Here is a 19,320-nt window from a genome sequence, read left to right as displayed (position 1 = left end):
GATTTCAAACAACTTCATCTTTTTCGTCATTGATTTTGTCCTGCACATTAAAAACATTGATGGAGAGTCCCTTTAGTCCCACATTCAGTTCGTTCAAACGAGAGAATATGTCTGACGAGTATGCCAGTTGACTGAGCGACACAGTATCTTCGAAAACATCTAATGAGGGGAGCTTTTTGTCCTGTAAGAACACCTGGAACTCTCTGTGCAATTCAAAGAGCCTGGAAAGCACTTTCTGCTTTGATAACCACCTTACTACCTTATGAAGCAAGAGTTGGACATGCTTGCTGCCTACTCATCACAGAGCACGTGAAACAAACGAGAATTCATCAGTCTGGCCTTAATGAAGTTCAGTTTTCACAGCCCAGTCCAGCACAGACTTCAATTCTTTGGGCACCTTCACAGCCAGGGCCTCACAATGGTTGCTGCAGTGTGTCCATCGCATTTTGGGTGCCACCTCACGAATCTGGGCTGCTACTCTGCTACTCTGCTGTGGTAAACCTGTCATAGCCCTGGTGCTGTCCGTGCAGACTCAAACACACTTTTTCCAATAGAGTCCATTCTATTGGACAAACACGTTCAGTAGCTGGAATATGTGCTCAGCTGTAGTTCTGGTCTCTAGTGATTACAGAACAGAAAGTCCTCTTGAGTTGAACCACCATATTCATATCTGACGTAAACAAGCAAATTGGCCAAATCTGCAACATCATTAGTCTCATCTATCTGGATAGAATAATAGCGACTACTTTTAACATGCTCCATCAGTGTGATTTGAACGTCATCTGCCATGGCCCCTATTCTGCGTGACACAGTGTCATTTGTAACCTAGTTGCGTAATTGAAGCCCAAGAAAGAGCGCAAAAGAAAGAATGTCAGCTGTTTTGAGGTACTTAAAGGTAAACAAAGAAGATTGGATAAATGTATTTATCGCCTGACAATATTCTAACATTGTGCAGACTGCCTTTCCATCGTTGTCACAATGGAGCTCCGATCGTGATGAAAAGTTTGACTCTTTTTTTGAGACCCGGTTCTTGAGGGGTTGAAGTCATTCCATTTAATTCAGTTGGTTTAATGAACTTTGAGCGAAGAAGGACTTCCAGTAAACGGAAGTGAGAAGAGGCTGCCATTTAATTTTTTTGTAATGATTACAATTTCATTGCTAAGTACCATATAAATATATTTTAAATTTATATTTGCACTTAAAGTAAAAGAGACTTTAATTTTTAAGTTTCAACTGGACATTTCCATGTTATATGCTAGTTATATGTCCTACTAAAACTCAGTGGGAGTTACAGGTTGAATTATACTGAAACTTGGTGACGTTTCCATATTTAATTTTATTGGGTGATAGTTTCATGTTCTATTATAGTTCCATAGTGAATAATGAACAATAATAAACAGAGTGTCAAAATCAGCAATGTCGCTATTATGGTAACTGAAAATTGCCGTGCTAGTGCATATGTGCAGCTGTTCTATCACGTGAGCGTGATCAATTCACGGGTTGTATTTGTCATTGACGTACAACAGATCGAAAAAATTGGAATCTGCAGGTCAGATTTTAAAAAAATTAAATAAAATTAGGAATCTGAATTGGCCAAGAAAATTGCAATTGGTGTATCTCTAGTCGGTAAACATGTTCAGTAACTTTAGAGATGATGCATTTCAAGGGGTATACCATAATGAGATGAATTTGTATACTGTATATAGTTACCTGTAGAAGTAGCTCACATACAATGTAATTTGCCTCGTTATGAGGCAGCTATTATGGTATGGTACCACTATTGTGGTACTCAAAATATTTTCCCGAGATTGGCAGGTTGCACAAGCTTGAATCATGGACATGGACTGCTTCAGCTCTTCACATTTTCTTTGATAAAAATCAACTGGCTTGTCTTTTGGCAATCCGTGTTTGGTTGTAAAATGCCGTTTGAGATGCCATGGTTTCATGCATTCATTGCCATGAACATCACCACATACCACACACTGTGGTCTGGGCTCTTCCTGTGTCCCGCTCTCGTATTTTGGACTTTTCTTTTTTTTCTTTTCAGCCATTTAATATGTTTGCTACTGTACACCCTGCTGCAATACATTGGCTGTTGGATGTATGGCCTTGTAGGAGAAGTACCAGTGTCCAATTTGAAGTGAGCAGAGATGGGAAGCCAGTGAATTTATTGGAAATTATGGGTGACATGCGAGAATTTCTGTTGGTTGAACACTAGTTGAGCTGCTGCATTCTGGATGCGTTGTAGTGGTCTGATGGAAGAGGCGGGTAGAGTGTCCAGCCAGAAGAGCGCCGCAGCAGTCATGTCAGTCTATGAAGACATGCAGCAATGCGGCAATGTACAAGCACAGATTTAAGTGAGAATTAATACAGCCCGGCTACCCCACACTCTGAACTCATACAATACACTTTATGCATTAATAGCCTTGCAATGTGTGTTTCTATGGCGAGCTCAAATATAATAATATCTAAGACTACATTCACACTGCAAGCCCTAGTGGTCAATTTGGATTTATTGCTCAGATCCAATTTTTTTGTTTTGCTCTTCACATTATTTTTTAGATGTGGCTGTGGCTGGTCCTTCTACCACACGCCACCTAAGTGGTGTTTTAAGGGCCCTCCGGCACAGAGACACAGACAACGAGGGGTTGTAGACATGAGTTTATTGTAGAGATGAGGCTCGGTGGAATTATCCAGGAGCAGATGGAACAAGTCATGGCAGGGCTCCTAACGTGAGTGAGTGTGAAGATGGGGGTTTTAACCTGTTGCTCGTTAGCCCAACCAATGAGCAACAGGTATGCAGCCACCCTGACCCAATCACCTAGATCCAGGTCAGCTGTGACTGTTCAAACCATCCCATCTCCACACCACATACCCCCAAAACCAAACTGAGGCCAGGAAGAATACCTAGCTGATGCCTACTCCGCCCCCTCTGGTCACACTCTATCTCCAAATAAATTCACGCCAGTCTGGCACAACCCAGATTTCCTGGTTAAAAACAGATCAATAATCTTTAGGCCTTGGAAAAAAACAGAAATTACTCATCTGGAACACATTTTTAAAACAATTTGCTTATATCGTTCCCAACCTTAACCCGAGGGTATAATATCGGTGGCCACAGCTTCCTTCAATTACAGCAGTCTCTAAAAGTTAAAAAGGTATTTGTATGGCATTGCATCTAGGACAGAGTTAGTCTGCAAGTGGAGTTCAATTTCTCACCCTGCAACGCAACTCTTCGGGGACTGCTGCAATAACTCTGTCCTGTGGATGACCTGTAGAATGACAAGAGCACAGTTTTTGGTTATGAAGAACCACCACCAACCCTCCTCTTTGGAGAACTATTTATCATTTTTGGATCTATTAACAACTGATCACTACTCCAAGAGGGGGAGAATCACCACGGTGAGACAAATAAACATAGAAAAAAACATTTACACAAAAACATAAACATTGGACGACAACATGTGTTGAAAAACAGTTAATTAGGTCCAGGAAAACTGGAAGTGACGTAGGTGCGTGACGTGAAGGGGTTTTCTTCTTCGCCGTTTCACAACAGTGTGTGTGAAAGTAGTATGATTTAAAGGTTGAATTCTATAAAAACGGTTTCACATTGTGACTTCATATCACATGGAATATGGATGAATGATCTTCACCTGGACAGTCACTTTAAAGGAAACCATCGATCGGAGTTGTTCAGTGCTGTTCTGCGTCTCGTAAGTGAACTGCGTTTTCCCATGTAATCTAACGGGAATATTTAACTCCACGGTTTAACATTTTTCTACTATTTATAAATCAAACTCGGTTTTGAAAATACGTTGAGAGATAAAAACACGAATCTGGAAAAATCTCATTTTCCTTCAAGAAAGTTTTTTTTCAACTTATTTGGCTGCTCCTGGCAATTTCAGAAATGTGCGAGATGGCGGCTTTTGCTGTGGTTGGACACATGAGTGGGATTAAAATTTTGGGACGGACGAGAAGCAGGCTTGGGCAGGAGTGTAACAGGCAAGATGGCAGCTGCCCGCCGCATCACTACCCACATAGCTTGCACCCCACCCATCCCGCAAGCCCTTGGTCTATTGTGTGGTTTATGTGCTGAGTATGAGTTTTGGCACTTGAGAGATGGGCGAATTGGGACCGGATCGATCCAGGGGCGCAGCAGGCTGGGTAGCAACCATGCGGACCCCCTCCCCCCGGGCCCGACCATGCCCTAGCACGCCCACCTCCCGTACCCGGTGGCAGCCAACCTACAGTAATCAGCCACGGGCGCAGAGCGGCCCACCATGCGCCATGCCAGACAGCTCGAGCCCAAGAAACCACAACCACGCCCCAAACCAACACACGGACGCCAGCTGCAGGTACTCCCCAGGAGCACGCCCCCCCCCCCCAGACTGCCAGCTCAACTCGGGTAAAGGAGCGGGCGCCACCACCCAGACCCCCCAACTCTCCTATGGGGCTCCGGGATCCCCCACGAACACAGGCCTACGCATCACGGATGTCCCTAGAGCCGTCCGGGTATCCACCTACCCGCAGAGCCCCGGGAACCAGGCGAACCCCCACATGCCCCAAAACACCGCGACATTGGCCCGACTTAGGAACAGTCAAGTATTAAATGATGGGGTTATGTCAGTGATAAAAGTAGCCCATATTTCATTAAATGAATCAACATTGTTTTTGGATATTGCCAATAGTTTTTCCACTGAGATGTAATCTATTAATAACTGCAACCATTGGGATGTGATGAGATTATCCCACTCTTTTTCCAATTGAGTAATATTGTTTTCTTGGCAATTGTTTAGGCGATCAAAATGGGTTGGTGGTGTTTAAGTGGTGGGTTGACTGAGGAGAGGTCACCGAGAAGACAGACAGGGAGACTGGAATGCTGTGACCCAGAAGGGTTGGTAGCTTCTTGGTGATGTTGGTCCAGAATGCTAGGATAGGTGGACAGAGCCAGAAGGCACTGAAGTAGTCATCTCTGGTATCAAGAGAAGAGTGAGAGCAAATGTCTTCATTCACAAAACCCATTTTGAACATTACTGGACTTATATTGGATGAGTTGCATTGTAGAGTTGCGGGTCATAGAAAAGGTGTTGTTGCAAATAAGCTTCCAGAGGTTGATATCGATGGGTTGCAAGGTCTCTTTCCCATTCCATTGTAGGTAAAGATAAAGTGTCATCTGTTTTTAATAAAAGTTTGTATATTCTGGAAAAGGGATTTTTCAAGTGACCGATATGAGTAAGATGTTCAATCATTTGAGGTGATTGTAGGATGATGTTCGTTTGATTTTAACTTTTAGAGACTGCTGGAATTGAAGGAAGCCGTCGCCACCAATATTATACCTTTGGGATAAGGTTGGGTAGGATATAAGCAAATTGTTTTCAAAAATGTGTTCCAGATGAGTAATTCCTTGTCTTTTCCAAGACCTAAAGATTATTGGTCTGTTTCAACCACAAAATCTGGGTTGTGCCAGATTGGCGTGAATTTGTTTGGAGATAGTGTGACCACTGAGTTTGAGGAATTTCCACCAGGAGTTGTTGCAATAAATAGGTTTTTAAAGCAATTAGGTTTCCTTATTGATTCAGTAAGGAATGGTAGATCAGATAATGATAACTCCTGACATTCTGTTGGTTCAATGTCTTGCCTTCAATGGGCTAATTGTTGCTCTGGTTGTAACCATTTAATTATAAATTGAAGATGGTTGGCTAGATAGTATCTAAAGTTTGGGGCTGCTAGGCCTCCACAGTCTTTGTTTTTCTGTAGTGTTGCTAGTTTAATTCTCGCTTTCTGTATTTCCAATAAAATGTATTAACTATTGAGTCTAGAGTATTAAACCAATGTACTTTTGGTTGCACTGGGGTCATTGAAAATACATTGTTTATTTTTGGAAGTAATTTCATTGTCACTGCTGCTATCCTACCAATTAGTGAGATGGGTAGGTTGTTCCAGTGAATGAGGTCTTCTTTAATGGATTTGAGCAATGGAGGGAAGTTTAGGGTCAACAAATCTGACATATTGGTGGAGATATCAATACCAAGGTATCTGATATTGCCCGGTGTGATGGTTAAGGGAAGGTTCTGGGTTGCAGCATTGCAGTCCCCTCCACTGAGTGATACGACTGTGGTTTTAGTCAAATTTATTGAGTAGTCTGAGATAGCTGAGAATTAAGATATAAGATTGAACACCTCCAGTAGGGATGATATTGGGTTCTGTACGTACAGCAAGATATTGTCTGCATACAAACTGATTTTGTGAACAGAGTTTTCTGTTTGTATGTCTATGATATTACTGTTTTGACGATGACCGCCGCGAGAGGTTCAATAAAGATGGCGAATAGTAAAGGCGAGAGCGGACATCCTTGTCTTGTGCCATGTTTTAGAGTGAAACGCTGTGAAGTGTAACCATTGGTGATGACAGAACCAGATGGGGAGTTGTAGAGGATTCTGATCCATTGAATGAATGACTCTCCAAAGCCAAATTTGTTGAGGATTTAAAAGAGATATGTCCAATTAACGCTGTCAAATGCTTTTTCGGCATCTAAAGAGGCAATCATAATATTAAAGTTATTCCTTTGAGATATGCTGATCAGACTGAATAAACTACACATATTGCTGGATCAATGTCTGCCTTTGACAAAGCCTGTTTGGTCTGGGTGAATTATAAATGTAATTACTTTTTCAATTCTGTTGGTTAGTGTTTTACTTATAATCTTAAGGTGGCAATTAATAATTAATTCATTAAGGCTATAACTGGAGGAGAAGGTTGAGTCCTTATTGAGTTTGAGCAAAACCAAAATGAGAGCAGTGTTCATGTGCGGAGGCATGGTGGAGGTTGACTTGATCTCTGTAACCATTCGGATGAATAATGGGGATATAAGTGGACAGAAGTGTTTATAAAATTCCACTGCGTAGCCATCTGATCCAGGTGATTTATTGTTGGGCATAGAGAAGAGAGCTTTCCTGAGTTCTTCTAGAGTAAGTGGTTGATCTAAGGTGGTAGCCTGCTCTTTAGGAAGGTCATTATCATCAAGGAATGAGTGAATATTTGATGTATTAGATTCATTATCCGAGTGATAGCTTATTGTTTAAGTCTCTAAATATGTTTTTGATGTCTTGCATGTATGCTTGTATGTTATCCTACCCTGTGGATCTTTGCTGGCTGTAATAAGGGTTTTTTGTTCATTCTTGTCCTTTCTTTTTCTTGTGAGTGGAGAATGAAATAATACTACCTTTTAGAACTGCCTTAGCTGTTTCCCAGAGTAAGGATGGTAATATTTCTGGAGAGCCATTCAGTTCAATGAAGGAAGTTCATTCTATGGAAAATAAATGGTTAAATTCTTTATCTGTCAAAAGTGGGTTGTTAAACCACCACCTGCCAGGAGAATTCCGTTTTGTTTCATTTATCAGGTTGAAACTAATCGGCCCATGATCGGAAATTACAATAGAGTGGATTTCAGGATTAGTGATTTTGGACATTGCGGTGTTACTTGTCAAGAAAAGGTCGATTCTAGAGAAACTTTGGTGGGGTGGTGAATAATATGTGTATTCTCTAGAATGTGGGTTAATTGATCGCCAATAATCTCCAAGAGCAAGATCACTCATATATTGTTTTATAGTGTCCGACAAACGCCAGGATTCCTGAATATTTCTGCCTTGAGGTCTAGACTTCCAGTACTGTGTTGAAGTCTCCTCCCAATATGGTAATTGATTCAGAGAATTCTTAGACTTTGAAAAAATATTGTGAAAGAAATTTGGGTCATCCTCATTGGGGCCATAAACATTAGCTATGGTTAATTTAATGTGACCTAAAATTCCATTCATCATTCTGTAACTCCCTTCTGGGTCTGATATTGTGGGTTAGGGTAAGGGCTTTAGGCTTTTTTTTTTTCTCGAGTTCTATGATGCGGAAAACATCTGAGTAACCCATTTAGCTTTGAGTTTGCAGTGCTCAGATGCTTCTTGCAGTAGACAGAAGCTGGGGTTCATCCTGGTGAGGTGAGTTAGGATTTTGCTACGTTTAGCAGGTAAGCCCAAGCCTCTCACATTCCAACTAACAAACTTAATGGGTGTCATTGAAGCTAGTTAGGGGGTGATGGCACAGTGCATCCAAGGCAGTAGCAATACTACCATTCCCAAGCTTTCCCATAGAGAAGTCTGGGGTTTCTTCCTTTGCATTCCTTTTCACCATCATAGTAGTGCAGGAAGTTTGTAGGGATACATAACCACACAAACAAATGACAAGTAGACAAAGAGAAACATAGAAAATTGCCAGATTAGACATACATACATAAAGTGAGAGACACAATAGAGTGAGAGTGATAGGAGAAGTGAGGAGAGAGGGATTAGGGAGGTGAGATGATAAGAGAAGTAGGGAGGGGGAATTAGGAGGGTGAGATGAGAGTGAGAGATATTTTAAATCCTGACATAGGTAGCATGCCTACTTCTACATCTTACGTAATACCTCGGAGAAGTGGACCAAGCATTTCCAGCTTCTTGTTAATCTCATCCAAGACACTGACCTCTACAGCACCCGGTATGAGATCGTCCGTGTCCGTTGCGGAGTCGGTCTTCTTCCTTTTTGGCGGGATTATTGGTCCTGGTCGTCTTCCATCACGTATTCATTATAAAAAAAAACGATAATCCTCAAGGTCCTCCACTTTGGTTTCACGCAGTGTTCCCTTTTTTATATTTATATATATAAATATTATTTGCAATTTGCTTTGTTATCTTGTCTGAGATGGAGCTGCCAGTGTGTTAGTCAATGTAGCAGGGCGCCACCATGTTGGATCATTACTCACGTCTTCTCGCCAGATCACAGCATGCTCCCGTCTCACAGCGTGCTCTCTTCCTCCTATATGCAGCCCCTCTGACCCAATCACCTAAATCCAGGTCAGGTGTGGCTGCTCCATCCCATCTCCACACCACAGTGGCCAATATCAGATTCCAGAACGGGACAGTGAACGGGTCACGGTCCTGAACTGACCAGCACGTGTAGAACAAATAACAAATAGGGTTCTGGGGCTCGGGTTGGGGGCGGGGGGTGTGGGTCGCCCTTACCCTAACCCTCGACTGGGGGGGGCATCGAGGTGCCCCACGCTAGGCACACACTGCTTCGTGTATGGGCACTTGGCATTTGCTTGGCCCGGGTTCCGTGCCAGCGGCTGCACCTGGGGGTTGGTTGTATGTGTGCGCCCCTGGGGTGCGGTGTCTCCTCGTGCTCCCTAGGACTGGGTCATGCTCCTCGGGGCTAGGTGTGGGGGTTGCTCCACGGCCCTCTGGCTTCTCTGCGAGCCCGGGGATCTTCTGTGGCCGCAGGGCAGGGTACTAGGGGCTTTCCTGCAGCCGTAGGGTGTCTACAAGGCTGCGGAGTTCGGGGGGGCTTAGGGGCCCCTTCCGCTGCTTGGAGGCACCGCGACATAATACTGACCTTCTACACCACCTGCTTCGAGTGCACCCCAGCACCCTCCTGGTTGCATTCCTCTCCTTTCCTCCCTCATTTACTACCATAATTATGACAGGAAGAGGCCACGTGACCAGTTGTAGTTCCAGTTTTCCTGGACCTAATTTACTGTTTTTCAATACATGTTGTCATCCAGTGTTTATGTTTTTGTGTGAATGTTTGTTTCTATGTTTATTTGCCTCACCCATGGTGACTCTCCCCCTCTTGGAGTCGTGATCAGTTGTTTATGGACCCAAACATGATAAATAGTTCTCCAAAGAGGGGGGTTGGTGGTGGTTCTCTATAACCAAAAACTATGCTCTTGTCATTCCACAGGTCATCCACACGACAGAGCTATTGCAGCAGTTGTTGATGATTTAAGAATAAATAGAGTTGCATTGCAGGTTGAGAACTTGAACTCCACTTGCAGACTAACTCTGTCCTGGATGCAATGGTTGTCTGCCCAGCATGCTGACAGCACAGGTTTAAACAAAAAATAAAGAAGTAACAAAGTCACACACAGCATGCTGTCGTACGGAAGTAAACATGGCAGGCAATGTAAAAGTTGCAATGGTTCTGATTTGACTGAAATCAGAACCAGACTGCGACTGAGGTCGCACTGCAAAAAATCGGACCTGTATCCAATTTAGGATCACACATTAAAGTGGCCCAATTCCGAATTAAAGAGATCAGATTCCATCTGATTTGTGCTGTTCACACTGTCACGAAAAAACATGTCACATATGAGCAAAAAAATCTGATTTGGGCCACTTTTACCTGCAGTGTGAACGTAGCCTATGTGTCTGTCTTTGTGAACAGAAATGCTTGTATGGAACTGCTACAATAGCAATTTATTTTAAATAAATGTGGCACCACCTCTGTGGCACATTTATGTGACTCGGCAACTCAGTTCATATCATTCATGTTGAGAAAAAGTGTTTTACAACTTACTGGTTGATAAATTACCGTTCTATTTTTTTTGTAATAGGATAAACGGCCACCCAGGAAACTATGTACGCATAGCTGGGCGGTGGAGGCTAGAAGAGGTATGTGATTGGATGACTCTGAGCGGTATATTAAACTTTAATTGAAGCTGTTGATGGTCTTAGATTTTTTATTGCATTCAAATCATTCTTTAATTAAATCGTTATTTTCTCTGCAGTGTCACCCAACTGGTTGCCTCACAGACCTCTTTATCCAGATGGCGGTCATTATGTTGCTCAAGCAGACACTCAACAATGTCTTTGAGTTCATTGTGCCGTAAGTACACCTTGCCAAGGATCCCAAGGGTCAAGGAATAAGGGTATGTGGGGTATTTAATTGCGTCGGCAATTAAACTGGCAATGAAATAGCAATCGGCAACAAAGGATTAAGTGTCCAATCTGAGTTGATCTAAAAAAAAATAATAATATTTTGTTGCAAAACACAGAATTTTCCCCTTCATTCTGATGAGCTTTGAAACAGGTTCTTGGTGTTTTAAGCTGCCCTCTTTGTTGTCTGAGGGTTACCAAAGAAATGACAAGGTAGATGGACATGGCAAAGCGAAAAACTTGTTGTGGATCTGTGGAAACTCTTGTCAAATCCATGTCGGCAACAATCACTACCAAAGCATGTTGGGCTTTGAACAAAACTAACAAAGCATAGATACCCACCGGAACCCGTATTAAATCTAATAACTGCAAATCCTGGTTCAAGACTGAGACATTAATGTGTTATTACTGCATGTTTTAAAAGCCAAGCCCCCCCATTCTTTGCATACTGGTCTAATAAAATATTCAACTACAAACTCCACACTACAAACTTGTAATATCCTCCATGCAATCATACACATAAAGCTGCACTGGCTTGGCCATGTCCTGAGAATGGAGAGAAAGAAGAAGCCAGAAATAGTCAATTGGACCTCAGCAGGAACACCTAAGAATTACAGTTCTAGCTAGAATGCTGTTTGGGAACTGATGTAAAGGCCTCTGTGTTTCAGCTGGTTGAAGCGATGCTTCCGGAGAAAAACAGTAAAGAAGCTGGAGAGGAAGTGCGGCCAGTGCTACAGGAAAGCTTGTCGAGAGGAGAATGACTGCGTGGAGCCATGCGACATCTGCAAACTCCGTGACTGGCTTTCCAACTACCACCTGGCTGACACAAATGCCTTCAGCCTTTTCAACGAGTTTCTGGAGATGGGTAAGTCATACAACCCATATTTTAAGAATAATTTTTCCATATTTCTTCCATCGATGCATATTCTTTTTTTTCTTGCCCAAACCACTCCTACATCACTCTCTCATCTAGTTGTGCAGTTTAGCTTCACCACCATCTTTGTGGCTGCCTTTCCTCTGGCACCATTGCTGGCCCTCATCAACAACGTCTTTGAGATCCGCCTGGATGCGATCAAGATGGTCAGACTGGAACGACGTCTGGTCCCCAAGAAAACCAATGATATTGGTGAGCCGCGTCCACACATCCCAGTCTTGCATCATGACAAGTCGAGTGGGGAAACTCAAGGCACGCTGCAATTAGATTTCTATACATTACGAAAGTCAACCGATGTGATCTTTGATGGTGTCCCCTAACCTTATTTCCTCCACTCACTTTTTACAATGAAATAATCCCACGGCATGCCACTATCTTGTTAACCACTAAAACCGTAAGAAACATGTAGAACTGTACTCATTATTATTAAATTAAATGATTCTTCCATTCACAACTCAAACTCACTCTTCTAACTCATTCATCGTTCAGGAAATCCTTCGTTGCTCGCTGTGTTTTACACTAACTGAATCAAATGAACAAAGAGTCGGAAAATCGAGGGACTCTCTTTTTTCAGTTCTCAACTTGTCAAGAACCAAATGTAAAAAAAAAAGTCGAACCTCCATCACTTCATCACTATGAATAGAATAGTTCTTTCTCAGGGGGAATTTGTTCTGGAGCTGATATTATGTCTGGAACTGATTAATCAGAAAAATTAGCGCAGCCTTCCGATTTTAATCTTGCAACACAACAACACTTGCAACTACTTCCCATTCTTTATATTTAAGTGGAATTTGAACAATTTTTACTGTTGTTTTCTTCTGTCTATATGACCAATAAAATATTAGTCCATGAGATAAAGTACTGTCTTTAAAAACTCTTCAAAGGCAATCAAAATGTCAATACAGAATTATAAAAGTTATGGAGTTTTGCCTTAGAATCGTTTGAGACAATCGGGATAAATCCACTTTTTTTTTTTTGCCTTATTACAAAGGGGTGTTCAAAGGGAAATTCACAGCAAAGATCAGTTTGCGATTTCAAAGTAGTCTACATTTCAATCTGTTTATTCCTCTGTCCCCCAAAAAAGGTATTTGGACCAAGGTGTTGGAAGCCATCGGCGTGCTGGCGGTGATCGCCAATGGCCTAGTCATAGGAATCTCCTCGGATTTCATCCCGCGCTTGGTCTACCGCTACCGCTACGGACCTTGCGCCAACGGAAATATGCAAACACAGTGAGTGGGGTTAATACATTTTCCATGTATTTTTTTTAAATACAGTCATGCCCACACAGCACAGGAATGCAAAAGTGTCTTCAGTATCACATTCTATTTGTGAAGTGACGTCCTCCTCGTCCCAGTTGTATGCAGGGCTACATAAATTACACACTGTCCCTGGCGTACATGACCGACCCCATGGTCCAACAGGACTTCCTCCACAGTCAGCTGATAACAGAAAGAGGCATCAACGTCACACACTGCAGGTTAGTGCTGCAAGGTTTCCTCTTTCTTGAGCTCAATGTTATGGTGTATCACAGTGGTCTTCAAATGGGAGTCTGTGACCCTCAGTGGTCTGCAAATGTACTGCAGGGGGGCCGTAATTTTTTTTAGATGTCAGAGTGTGAAAAATGTGCAATGTATTTTAGACAAAATAATATTGCGTAAACTCCAACCATTAACACATAACAGCGGCTTTTTTAAATCTCAGTGATGAGCTGAAAGCGAGCCAATTTACAACTTCTGAGGTTAAAGTGTGTTCAAAACATTTTGAGTAATGTTCAAAAACCTCATATTTTACAGTAACAAACTGTGTCTCTAACAGACATAAATTGTGCTTAACTGGACTTCAATAAAATACATGCTAAATAGTTTGTATTATGGTATTGATATTAAACAGTATGTAAAACCCTATTTCAGATTTGTAAACTTAATTTCATTTGTCAAAACGAAAAAGGTGGAATGCACAGTTGTTTTTCTACACACAGGCCATTTAAGACCAGGTCTCGATAAAAAACAAAAAACTACTGTTCTTACTGTTTAGTAGTCAAATCCAGACTACATTATAATAAAAAGCCTAAACAGAATTTCAAACACTATTTCAGATTTGTGAAACCTTTATACTATTTGTGAAAATACTATTTGTGTGCCTGGTCCCACACAGACCAGGCCCTCCGTGACTGGTCTAGTAACAGAACTCATCTAACAGAAATAAATCTAAATTTAAAATAAAAACACACAGGAACCCTAAGTATCATAACTGAGTATATACAGTAGATTGATTTGATTTAACTAATTGTCATTGCACACAGCACAAGTACTGAGGCAACAAAGATGCATTTCTCTGCATTTCACCCATTCTAGTAACTGATGTCTCCAGGAGCAGTGGGCTGCCATATAGAGGCGTCCGGGGAGCAGTTAGGGGTGTTAAGTCTTGCTCAAGGACACATCAGCATGCTACCAGGAGGAGCCAGGGATCGAACCAGCAATCTTCCGATTACTAGATGACCCACTCTACCTTCTGAGCGACTATATATAGCAGACTATATATTAATAGGTTAATAAGGCATTTTAAATATGTTATTATAGGCCAGGCTCAAAATGCAACACATTTTATAAAAAAAATATATTAATAAATAGGGGGTCCCTGCTTTGTTACTCTACCACGGGGGGCTGAAAAAGGTTGAAGACCCCTGGTGTGTACTACTTTGCAATCTGGAGCCCTAGTTCCCACACGCATGGTGCTTATGTGTATTGATATTGCTAACCTATAGGTTGAGTTAAAAAGGAATTTTTCAGAGGTTGGCAATGGTCACAATGTGATTATTTTGTGTGAGTGCACAGCTACAAGGACTACAGGAATGCTAAGGACTACAGTCTGACCGCTCAGTTCTGGATCATTTTAGCCGTGAGATTCGCCTTCGTCGTTCTGTTTGAGGTACGTAAATCCAAAAACACAGATCTTCCCTAGGTATCCTTTGACTTAACATTCCCGTGCTCACAGAATGTTTCTTCAGCTTCCTTGGCTTTCCTCTTCACAGCATGTCGTGGTCGTGTGTAAATTCATTGCCGCCTGGTTCGTGCCAAACAGCCCCATGCGGGTGAAGAACCAGCGCTTGGAGGACAAGCTGAACAGGTTGAAGGAGGAGTTGCGGTGAGTGTTGGAAGGGAGCTTTTTTGTGAAAAACGATTGATAACGTTAGTGTCACTCTGTAGTTGTAGTTATACTGTTAGTGCAAATAAAAACTTTTGGGATCAAACTGTGGATAAATATCGTAGGATATTCACAAGGTTGTTTTTAGGAAGTTGTTGATTTTAAGATTTTATTTTCCATAGTATATAACTATGACCCAACGTTTCGGCCTCTCAAAACAACTCTAATGATTTGATTTTATTATTTGCAAAAAATTACGATACGTAATAATGATGCGCGACAACGAGTTGAATTAATAGCTGAACAAAATGAAAGTAATCTTGCCCTTTGTGATTAAATCGACATTTCAACTGGCATAGCCAGTCATAGCCCTACTTAGAAATAATGCCTTTGTGTGTAAATGAGGCTTAGCTTGTGGGGCAGTTCCTGTCAGACCACTCAACGGTGCCACACGCTTCCACGCCCTTATGGGCTGGTCTATTTAAGCAGCCAATCCCTCTTGCCCTACCTGCTTTGTTTGCCTGCTTACTTTCTGCGCTCCCTCAACCTCCCCTGCATACACCTTTTGGGCTCGGCTCTCCTCTCTATCCAACGGGGGGGGGGAGATTCGCCTGGAGTGAGTATTAGTAGAGTACAGACATCAAATCCAAAATGGTGAATAAAGATAATTTTAAATTAAAGAGTTGTCTGTCAGCTCTGTTCATGCCACTGCAAACTTATGCTTGTCTGCATTTTCATTTATGTGTTTATTTATTTATCCCCCCCAAAATCAGAGACCGGAAACTGTACAGCAGGACAACAGACGTATAGTCCTACGACCGGAGCTGTGGAACTGAGCGTTGGCAATCACAACCTTCACAAACAGATATGAACTGCATCACTCCCAGCTGGATATTGTCGTGTGGGTTATTTTTTTTCCTGTGCCTGGCAACTATGCATTTATGGACCATCGGCTGCCCTGCACCTCGACCATGAAAAACGAATCACGACACTTCAGTTTTCATCATATTCCTCCGTACTACTCTTATCGGTTTATTTGTTCACTAATACTCAGGGATCTGTTGTATGGCATTTTTTATTCACTGTTTACTGGTCCACTAAATAAATTCAGAGTTCCAGCCTGTTTGGTTGCACCCAGAATTTAGCTTGAAGTGCTTCGGTGCCAATTTTCCAAATATATAATGCTGTTGTACCCCTATTGGATTGCATACAAGCACAGTGAAAAGCTGCAGCGGAGCAGTATGTTTTTCATAGAAAAGCGTTTCATAAGGCCTGGGTTTGGAAAAATGACAAACCAATCGTTTATGAAATAATAATTATTATTATTGCAGGCTGCTATAAAATGTAACTATACCATCATAACCTGTGGATTTTAAACATGATTTTTTTGTTGTTTGTTTTTTGTTGTCCAAATCGCTCCTGCAACCTATGTTGGTTTTGTGTGAAACCAAGCTCCTGCAAAACTCCTCCCACCAAGCAACGCTACTTGGTTGTTAACTTTGATTGTTGTTGTCTTCGGGGGAGTAGGAAGCCATGTTTTCTTTGAAAGATGAGCCATGTTTGTAAGATTGTTTCACTTTTTGTGTAGAAGAGGAAAAAAACATTGAAGCCAAATTTCTGCCTTTTGTTTTTAAATTATAATTATTCTGCGTTTGGACTGTGTGTGTGTGTGTGTGTGTTACGTTTTACTTGCTAATATGTATCTAGGTAGCGAATTATAACTTTTACTTTCTCCGCTCTGACAACTTTGGTAGTTAAGCACTACTTAAGTTACATGTTGCAATTGGTCACATATGTTTTGATTGATGATCAATCCATTTTTTTCGTTTTTATAAAATGCAGATATGCGTATCAAAATCAGCATCCTTTATGTGACGTTAGCCATGAATTTATACCACTATAATTCAACATAGATATGTTTTGGAACATACTTTATTTGTCATGTCAGTATCATCTTCCTCTCGTCGGTTTTCAGAATTAGAGGCAGTGTGCAGTTTTTTGTAAACTATATTGTGCTCCATGTCAACATAATGTGCAACAAGTTACCTGTTAAGTTCCAACATGATGTGCGTTTGAAATTGACAAAGGTCAATGCAATATAGGTGCACATGTGGAAATTGTGTAACAATGCCTAAAGAGCCTAAGAATAAATGCTGTATGGAAAGACCACAGGTAACATTTTTATGAGCTAATGTCTGTGTGGCAGATGAGGGGACGTAGTTAAGCCACGTTCTGCAGGTGGCGGTGTTGGCTTCTTCACGCCGCAGCGCAGCTGTACCGGGTCTGCCAAACCAGCCTTATTAGCGTTGTTTGGTCAGACCTGGCTGGAGGCGTTTTCTGATGTTGTTTTGCCTTGCAGTGGGGATCGTGTGGTGCAGGACGCTGACAGCCTGCAGACTAGACCATGACCAAGGAGAAACAGAAACACGGATTATACCTTTTAGTTTATGTTCTTGTTTTGGCCAGCAAGCCTTTTCATCTGGTAATAAAACTCTTGTCATGTCTGCGCCCCACTGCCAGAAAGATTCCGTCTCCCTCCCATATTCCGTACCTGTGGGTAGAGACGCCCAAAAGTGCTGCCCAAACAGACTCGGGGGGGGCAGGTGTTGGTCCTGCAACTCAGTACCATTGCACAGTATTACGGCCAAAAGTGTGGCGCAAGCACTGTTTCAGATCATCTCCTGAGTCAGGATTCCGAATGATATCCTGACCGACCAGGGCACTTCCTTTATGTAATGTACTTTATGAGCTGTTGAGCATTCACCTAATTCAGACCAGTGCGTACCACCCCGAGACCGACAGCCTGATGGAGCAGTTCAATAAGAGACTGAAGAACATGGTTTGTAAGTTTGTGCGTGACGATAGCCATAATTGGGATAAATGGTCGGACCCACTGTTGTTTGCAGCACAGGAGGTGCCTCAGGCCTCCATGGGATTTTCTTCCTTTTAACTCCTCTTCGGCAGGAGACTCAGGGGGGTGCTTGACCTAATTAAGGAAAACTGGGAGGAAGGGAAGCACCAGTAAGAACAAAATTCAGTATGTCATAGACTGGCAAGCAAAGTTACACACACTGGGGCACTTGTCACAGGAGAATTTGCTCCAGGCTCAGGAACTTGTACGACAGAGGGGCTTGGCTCAGGCAATTTGCACCAGGAGACAAGGTGTTAGTGTTGCTCCCTACATCCAGCTTTTAACTACTCGTGAAGTGGCAAGGCACTTCGTGGTCACATGGTGGGTTGGGGAGGTCGATAATGAGGTTGTGTGGTCGGACAGGGGCGGGAGCGGGTGTCCATGTCTCTGGCGACCACGGTGATCGTGCCCGGATGTGGCTGCGTTACAACAGCAGTTTTCTGATGTCTTCTTCCCCCTGCCGGGCCGCACATGCCTCATTCACCACCATGTGGAGACGACCCTAGAGGTGAAAGTACACTCCTGGCCATACCGCCTGCCCGAACATAAACACAAAGTCGTGCAGGCAGAATTGAAGGCCATGCTGGAAATGGCAGTGATCGAGGAGACCACAAGCAACTAGTGTAGTCCCATTGTGCTGGTATGTAAGCCTGATGGGTCAGTCTGCTTCTGTGTAGATAACCGAAAGACATGCTTGTCGTTGGGCCTGATGGAATCTATCTGGAGCTTGCTCTATCTCTATCCTTGCTTGCGCCCACAAAGTTGGTTCCGCCATCTGACCTGAACTGCTTCACAGGGCCCCTGATGGCGAAAAAGCTCCTTTGGGCATTAATGAAGCTGGAGGACTCCATTGACTCCAGCACTTCGATGTGTACTGCACGTGAGCTCATGCACATGAAGATGACAGCCCAGTGCTTGTCGGTCGCCTGTCCTCCTCGGGGTCTTCATGCAGTTACGAGCCAAGGGCCAAACACATCTACCCCTACGTAAGTGAAGGGAGGGTCCATGCTAAAGCGATCGACAGGTAGGTCTGCTATAATCTGCTTTCCCGTCTCCCCTTGCAGTCTGCGAAAGGTCACGCAACCAGAGATCGTGTCGCTGATGGCCCGCTTACCCCCCATGACCCAAAACCCAGCTGCCCTCACCGCTCCCTCGGTGAAGTGTCGGCCCTGATGCTGAACTTGCTCGTGGAAGTGCCTGACTATCAACGTGGTGACGTGGTGTCCGCCCGGAACCAGTATTGGGTGGGCCACCTCCGGAGCGACCTCTGCCCTTGTCAGACACCCTCCCACTCTAAGGAGGCTGTGTGGGTCGATGAACAGACAGAGTTTGCTAAGTGGACTTCGGTTGGAGACAGATCTGCTCTCTGGATGGTGCTGATGCTGCTTGTAAACCGCGTTCCAAATTATTATGCAAATTATATTTTTCTCTGATTTTCCTAAATAGTCAATGCAAATGAGTCAGTATAATTTACAAGTCATCAACCGTTAGGGTATAATTCGAATGTTATTGAACAAACCTCCCAATGATAACAGTATTTTTTTCAAAAATAAAAAACTCAAAATGCACTTTTCCAAATAATTATGCAC

General features: G+C 42.8%; 1 protein-coding gene across 1 annotated transcript in view; it reads left to right on the top strand.

The window, feature by feature from the left end:
- The window catches only part of ano9b (anoctamin 9b), a gene marked incomplete at its 5' end in the record, with an annotated part of 37,310 nt that extends 20,067 nt beyond the window's left edge, over nt 1–17,243 (top strand). Inside the window, 9 exons of the mRNA XM_079997358.1 lie at nt 10,421–10,478; nt 10,595–10,692; nt 11,411–11,607; nt 11,716–11,868; nt 12,761–12,905; nt 13,031–13,153; nt 14,511–14,604; nt 14,708–14,820; nt 15,594–17,243. Of these exons, the coding sequence (XP_079853484.1) occupies nt 10,421–10,478; nt 10,595–10,692; nt 11,411–11,607; nt 11,716–11,868; nt 12,761–12,905; nt 13,031–13,153; nt 14,511–14,604; nt 14,708–14,820; nt 15,594–15,630 (1,018 nt within the window). The 3' untranslated portion in view covers nt 15,631–17,243. The remainder of the gene's footprint in view (nt 1–10,420; nt 10,479–10,594; nt 10,693–11,410; nt 11,608–11,715; nt 11,869–12,760; nt 12,906–13,030; nt 13,154–14,510; nt 14,605–14,707; nt 14,821–15,593) is intronic.
- Between the last annotated feature and the right edge of the window lie 2,077 nt (nt 17,244–19,320).

The sequence above is a fragment of the Zeus faber genome (assembly GCF_960531495.2).
Source record: "Zeus faber genome assembly, chromosome: 3".
Lineage (NCBI taxonomy): Eukaryota > Metazoa > Chordata > Actinopteri > Zeiformes > Zeidae > Zeus > Zeus faber.
Note: the sequence above shows the minus strand (reverse complement) of the source record. Positions and strands in the feature narration are given on the sequence as shown.